Raw genomic sequence first — 7,820 nt, 5'->3', positions numbered from 1 at the left:
AAATAGAGGTAAAACCTTTAAAATCCTTCTCCGACCATCGGGATTAAGGGATTTTATCCTTATTTAGTGTGGATCATCCTTGGGTGACGGTGACTCAATTTTGTATAATTGGTGGGTATGACCCCCGTAGGGGCATAGGGGTGGGGCTCTGTTTGAAGTTTGTTCTCTATATCTCAAGTACTGGATGGATCTTTCTGAAATTTCATATGTACTAACAGCATCTACCATGGAGTGCTATATCTTTACTTCATACCAATTACTTTAATTATATTCAGATGAGCGATTCAGGCCCTCTGGGCCTCTTGCTATTTTTTACTGAGGTAATATTCAACATGTGTCTACCAATCGGGGAACACTAAAGAAATTATGATGACATGTTCGCAACCTGTATTATACTGTTTTCTCCGGGTCGGCTGTGTAACGACTCATTGCGTTAGTTAAATTAATCATGTCCTTGCGTGTCTCCCAGAAATATTATCAAGGTTCCAAAATCTATTTTCCTAGTAGCATTACCATGTTGAAGATAGCCTACGATTGTGTTATAGCCGTTTTATAATATCAGTTGGGAGTGGTTGGGTTGGAAAGAATTTTTCTTCAATTTTTCTTTGATGTTCTACACATATGCTGTTTAAGTTTCGGTAGATTATCAGATATAATATCCTGTCGTAAACCTTAGTCAAGTATTAAAGCTGGTAGTAAGGCTGATGATAAAAAGAAGGAATGCGACAACGCTGATTGGCTCTTCAAACGGCAACGTTTTGATTTCCTGACAAGCCTATCAGCGTTGATGTCAAAGAAGTAGATGAAAATGCACTGTTAGTTTGGTCGTCAGCCTCACTGGCCAGCTTAACACTGGCCTGGGGATTCGGCCAGTATAATCATGTTTAGGAACTTCGTGTTTCTATCACAGATAGAAGTATACAAGGAACATATGACAAAGGCAACAGCTCAAAAATCGGCCAATTACTGAAAAATAAATGAATAATCCTTACTTTAAAACGGATTTAGGTTCGAGCACATAATATGAGTTTCAGCATTAAGATTAACCCTTGTCTTTCACAATAGCTGTGGATTATCTCGTTAACAGGATTACTTGAACGGCTTGAAAATGGCGGCTCTGTTCTCGTCGCGGAGGGATACTTATGGGAATTTGAGAGAAGAGGCTATATACAACAGGGAGCACATGTACCGGAAGTCGTCCTAGAACACCCTGAACTGGTCAAGGTGATGCACGAGGAGTTTGTACATGCCGGAACTGACGTGTGCGAGGCATTCACGGTAAGTCAAATGATGTCTTTATCAGACATCTAAATATCACTCAAATAATTCTTATTCTTCTCATTGACAAAGGTTATTTAACGTAAAAATGTATATTATAAATTGTGTTTTGGTCTATCCTTGCCTTTCTGATCATACTTCTATGTTGTTTAGATAGTGCCTTGTAAGCAGTATGCAATATGAAAAATAACAACATGTAACCAAGCGTGATATTTTGGTATCATACTTTATATACCATACATGATGGTATGTGTTATACTTTTTTTTTGTATTCGTGTGTTGTAGTATTATGGCAACAGGGAAAAGCTCCGATTCATAGGGCGGGAAGACGACCTTGAGAAACTCAACAGAATGGCTCTGAAGATGGCACGGGAGGTAGCAGACAAAACGGGAACTTTGATGGCTGGAGGGATCTGTAACACCGGCGTGTACCAACCAGACCAACCGGAGACACACGATAAAGTCAGGGCCATGTATAAGGTAGATACGTTGTTCTCCCGATAGAGACTTTTCACAATTCTTTTCTTGTATGACAATATACATTTATAGAAAAAGCACAAGGAAATATTGTATTTGTTGTACTTGAAAGGTAATCACTATATACAATGGGTGGCACCTGGCTTTACTTATTTACCCTCCTGGGCGACGATTCTGGATTTGCACGTTTCATTTAGATGCGTGTCTTCTCTTACATTTTGTTCTGCTGTTATTTGAGAGTCGTATCATCTACTACGATCAAGCTCTGGTGCAGTAGGTGATTGGTGTTTTGGTTCCTTTGCGTCTTTTTCATATAGATCAACACCTTCACTGTTCTGCCATCTTTCCTAACATGAAGGATGTAAAGGAAGGGCATCGTGCCGTTGATTTATATTCCATGTATATGTATTACAGTTAGTGAATTTACGGTGTTGATATGTCAGTCAAATCCCCCTGTGACCCTTTCTCGACGAGCTCTAGTATGTTGTCAATATATTTTCCTGGTCTCTCTGGAGACACTTTTCTTCTGATATGAATTCAGATCTTTCACAAACAACTCAGCCACAATTGTAGACTCTAGACTACCCATAGCTGTGCCGAAGAGTTGCTGATATATGGTATCTTAGATGATGAATTGTATTGTTGGCAGCAATTCTTTTCGTATATTAAATCGCTACGGAGGAAACTTGTTGACAAAGTGTCCTTATTTACTCGCTAGCGGTACAAGTATGCCTACTAGATACAAGGGGACCAGTTTAGTCCACAAGAAGCCTCAATTGGTTCCTCTAGGCCTGCTTGTAGATCATTGGTGTACATTTATTGTAAGGTTGATCTCTACAGTGGTATACAGGTATCTGTATTTGGCTAGAATACTGTTACCGGTTTTTTTTTATTAGGCAGTACATCTATAAAGCGTGTAAAGGTTTGAGTTTGGTCTGAGGCTGTTCATATAAATCATGTTGTTGTCCTGGAGAATTTTCACAACTTTACCTTCCTGAACGTCTGTGCATATAATGCCTTGTGATCAGGAACGAAATAAAGCGTTGCTGAGTCGATTTGCCGATTCAATTCATCTTGTACATACATTGGTAACATCTAGGTGGAGATGCGCTTGAAGCGCAACCGAATTGATTTGTCAATTCTAGAGTGACATCTCGTTCATTTCACACCAAAATGAATATACCCTTTACCGATCCTTTGATGAAGGGGCAGAGTGTATACAAAACTTCAGTCATCGAAACGTTTTATATTATGTTGTTCTATCAACAGTTAAGATAAACTTTTAAAAGATAACATAAACTTGAAATAACAATTCCTGTATAAGGAAAATACTTCGATTTCAGAGTGCAGCAGCGACCTTTTTTTAAAAGGATCGCAGGGACAACTTAAAGAATGAAAGAAAAAGAAACTGATGACATTATCTTTTCTCCTTCAGACAGTCATACCGGGACGGAAAGAAGTCATGAATAAAGGCAAATCGAAAGCTGGATTGAGTTGTACGTCAGTATATTTTCATCTCGTTACTTTACATTGACTTGCGAAGTGAATGGAAGTAATTGCAATGTGTATGCCTTATGTTCTTCTTTACACGATTATTTATCCTTACATTGTATAACATCGAGGCTGGCAAAGCTGACGTGAAGCACCGAGAGACCAGACTTCAAGACTTTAAGATCAATGCATGGCGATATGATGTGTTGTTTTTCATCACCAGTCATTCGGGTGGTTGTAATAAATTGTAATAAATATAAATTGATTTTAATTGTGCGATATGCCTTTCTATGTACATATATGCTATTCATATGACCGAGCATGTATGTTTGCAGCTGATGGGACGTTAATTAGGACCTTAAGAAGCACAGCACGTGAGTAGATATCACCTGAACGCATCAAAACAAGCCAGAAGCTAGTGACGCTACAGTTTTACTTGTTTATTGTAGGAACAAGTGGAATGGGCCGTGGATGAGGGAGCTGACTACATGATAGCTGAGACGATAGACTCTTTAGGCGAGGCCAAACTAGCTCTGGAGACCATTCAACAGTACGGGAAAGGTAGCTGAAAACAATCACTCTTTAGAATTTAAAAATCAAGTAACTAGGACATAACATTGTCAATGGTCAAGTCATGTTAGTCTGTCACCACTTTCGCTGAACCACTATCATTTTCAAATCGGCCCGTCATCTGTGCAAGTGAAATGAGTACAATGACTGAAGAAATTCGTTTGTTCATTCCTTCCAAATGTTGTTTAACATAGACCTGCACGTAATCAAGGGGAAATGCACACAAGGGGAAATACACATTGTAACAACGTCATAGGTAAGGAAGTACCAGACAGCAACCGAATTGCTATAAAATGTTTGCTTGGCTTTTTCGGAATAGTTTTTTTCAAGGTTTCTTGCAATGTCACAGTGTTACCCTATTTTTGCGTATTGATCTTGCTGCTATGATCGACCACTCTTATTTTCACCACTACCTAGACAGTGCTTTTTGGTTTCAACTATCCCAAACTGAGCTAGTATACGTTATTATGATACTTTCAAAGCAAACCTTCCCGATTCAACAGAATACAAATTTGCATTTTCCCCCTTAAGCTATTATACCCTCAACAGTGACATGTCCTAAATTCTGAATTGGCATGTTATCATGGTATGAGACATGTACAAGTATATTAATAACTGAAAGGAGACGTAAATACAAACCACATCATCGAACAAATCTTTCAAAATATATTGAAACGCTGACATCTCAACTTCTAGTCTACTCCATTTTACAAACTTTACGCTGCATTTCACCTCCCAGTGGCCAGTCACTACCACTTTCAGTTAATGAAATGATATGCCTTACCACAACATGTAATTAAATAAATGTTGTTATATATGTTGTATTGTCGTGAGGATTATTAAAAACTTTCAATACTTCCTTTTGAAATATGTCTTTGTGTTTAAGTTTCAAGGCCCAGCGCCTCACAATACTTCATGCTGGAAAAGAAGTTAGCACGTTTTACTATATAATAAAAAAGATATACGGATTAGTAAAGGACGCCATCGAAATTTGTTATTCCAACAACACTATTTCCATCAAACGATGACTTTTAAAAAAACGTACCATGCAGTATTTTAAGTAAGGAAATATATGATGTCCTTATGTTATCCTGCTCGTTGTACTCGTCCTTGTTATGTAGCTCCCCGGCATTATCACTATTAATGAATCAAGAGTAAGACACGCGTAGTTTGTTAATTTCCACAATGAATTGTAAGAAATGCAGAGCAACACAAGTACTCAATATTCACTATAACACGTGATATGTTCTAGTGTTCTTCAAAATTTGCGGAAGTTTTGTTCTTCTACAAAAACCATTATGCACAAGTCTTCATACTTTAGGTATGCCGGCAGTGCTGACTCTCGCGTGCTATATCCCGGACGAGACGACAGACGAGGTGCCAATAGTGGAGGCGTGCCGTACACTGGAGGAATTAGGAGCGGCTGTTGTTGGCCTCAACTGTGGGCGTGGCCCAAAGACCATGCTTCCCCTTTTGCGCGAGATCAGAAAAGCCTGCAAGGTAAGTAAAAAAAGTACCGAAGTTTAGGAGGCAGGTCCAGTATTTCCCTCCACCATTTCTGAATACTGGAACACATGGACAAAAAGGTTCTATAAATAGGTCCTTGTTTGATATGTTAGAAAGCACTTACAATGTTTTCAATTCTCATCGTCTTTTCTCCTAATTTTGTCTTCATATGTTAACGATGTGTTTATGTTGCTTGTGTGTATTGTCGCTTTTGTATTCTGTATGTGTGTTTGACCGCGGTGGCACAATTAGTCTTGGTGTGTTATATAATTTGTATATAATTATTGTCTATTAGCTGTTGTTTACGATAAGATATGAATAATTGTTGTTTAAAAGTTGTGTTACGTAATAAGATGTATATTAGTGCTGTCTTTTAGCTGTTGTTCATAATAAGACATGTATTACTGTTGTTTAAAAAATGTGTTAAATAAGTTGTTTATCATATCATATACATATGTATAACAGTTGGTTAATCGCAGCACGGTGAACATAACATTTAATTTCTTTATATTACTTCTAAAAGAATTGTCCATATCAAGAAAGGTGGCATTGATCAACCAGAGATCAATTAGATATACGCTTTTATTTTCATATTTAAATATCAGAGACAAAAGTCAGTATATTTCCTATTTTCATATTCCCGGCTCCCGACTACTTTATTATTTGACGAAGGCCTTAAATATTAATTAGTTTTGAAAATATCCATATTTCCACACTTGTGATAATCCTTAATACATGGTCTTTATTAGACAGCTAGGTGTTAAATGTACCCGTTTTATAGAAACAAACATTTTTAAATAATAAATAAAATCTCATTTTAAATACTGAATTGTTTTCCAAAGGGACCAATAGCTGCTCTCCCCGTAACGTACAGGACACGTGAAGACTGTCGGACCTTCATGTCCCTTAAAGACCCTGACACAGGTAAACCATTCCGAGTAATGATTCCGCTATTAATCTACTGATTAACATAGGGAAATGGAACAGATCAATTTTCTTCATTTTCCCGTCCGTAGTATCAAATCAAAACGGCAAATATTGATACACAGCTTAACATACAATGTAACACGCTAGAGGTTAAAGGCAAATATAGGTCTGGACAATATTCAAGATTTCCGGTCATACTTTTTTGCGTGGACTTGATTCCTATTTTCAACTTAATATAGACTTGGTCTTCGCTTCACTTGATATAAAACTACTCTGATATTGACTGTGTTTTCATCTAACTGTTAATAGACCTTTTATTTTATTCTTCTGATCTGTAAGCTTTGACTATTATGTTGATATGATGGTAATTCTACCGTATGCTTTGTTATAAATTCGTCATTATCATTGCACGATTTTCATTTCTTTCTCAGGTAAATATGCATACCCGATTAACCTGGCCTCGTGTTTGTGTAGTCGGGAGGAAATCCGGGAGTTTGCTGAGGAAGCAAAGGCAATCGGGGTTAATTATATCGGGCTGTGTTGTGGCAATGCACCGAACTACTTCCGGGAATTGGCGGAAGTGTACGGGCGAACGCCGGAAGCTTGTAGATACAGGCCAAACATGTCATTTAATTACATATTTGGAGACACGGAAAAGACTGAGCAGTATGATGCGAAGAAGCTACGACAATATATGGTGACAGGAAAAGAATGAGGACTGAATTCCGAAAGTATTTGACGAAAGCCAGGAACGTTTAAAATAGAGAACGAGGGTGAATAGTATATTTGTGTATGAGTCGGGTCCCATTTTACTATGAAAGACAACACGTACTGATGATTAACGAGAATAACCTGCAGCTAGAAGTTGACACATGCATTTATATTAGGAAAATTCTCCCTACAAATGAAGGACAAGGCTTTTGTTTATATTATAAACGAGGATTTCACTGCAGCTTGAAAGTTGACAATTTGTACATATGTTAGTGACATTGTGAGAAGATGAATCGGCAGATGTTGACATGTCGGTAGTGGTTATCTGTATACATGACATGCATGTTAGCGTGTGCTGTGCGATAAACCTTAGGTGACATTAGGTATTCACTACCTAGACAAGATGTATATGTATATAGGGATTGAACTCTAAATGTACCTCACCGTACATATCATATCGACATGACAGGTAAAACACTACCATTCACTCTGTATATTTACTTATTAAAAATCTGTCATCGAAATGAAATCAATGACTATGATAATCATTATTTTGTTTGTATATCGCAAATGGAGGTATATTGACAGAAGAACACTTACTTTGCTAAATATAGCTTATAATGCTAACCTAATTATTTATATTGATTCGGCAACAAGGAGTTATCAGGAGAAGGAATCATTGTCGCATCTTATAACACACCCGAGTTTGTGAGACAAATATTACACGAAAGGTAACTGACATGTATATTCCGTCTTTGCGTATTGCAGAGTTATCTTCTCTTGGGAGCAGGTATTGATTGTTTAGTCACTTGTTTGTGAGAGTGACGTCATCAATTTTTGAGAAACCGACGTAATTTTTT

General features: G+C 37.5%; 1 protein-coding gene across 1 annotated transcript in view; it reads left to right on the top strand.

The window, feature by feature from the left end:
• Nucleotides 1-7,497, top strand: part of LOC110467328 (betaine--homocysteine S-methyltransferase 1-like) — an 11,321-nt gene extending 3,824 nt beyond the window's left edge. Inside the window, exons 2-7 of the mRNA XM_021524430.1 lie at nucleotides 1,088-1,278; nucleotides 1,564-1,758; nucleotides 3,696-3,807; nucleotides 5,138-5,316; nucleotides 6,165-6,246; nucleotides 6,681-7,497. Of these exons, the coding sequence (XP_021380105.1) occupies nucleotides 1,088-1,278; nucleotides 1,564-1,758; nucleotides 3,696-3,807; nucleotides 5,138-5,316; nucleotides 6,165-6,246; nucleotides 6,681-6,964 (1,043 nt within the window). The 3' untranslated portion in view covers nucleotides 6,965-7,497. The remainder of the gene's footprint in view (nucleotides 1-1,087; nucleotides 1,279-1,563; nucleotides 1,759-3,695; nucleotides 3,808-5,137; nucleotides 5,317-6,164; nucleotides 6,247-6,680) is intronic.
• Nucleotides 7,498-7,820: the final 323 nt, after the last annotated feature.

Source organism: Mizuhopecten yessoensis, unplaced genomic scaffold, assembly GCF_002113885.1.
Source record: "Mizuhopecten yessoensis strain PY_sf001 unplaced genomic scaffold, ASM211388v2 scaffold11169, whole genome shotgun sequence".
NCBI classification, from domain to species: Eukaryota; Metazoa; Mollusca; class Bivalvia; order Pectinida; family Pectinidae; genus Mizuhopecten; species Mizuhopecten yessoensis.
This window is presented reverse-complemented; position numbering and strand designations above follow the sequence as displayed.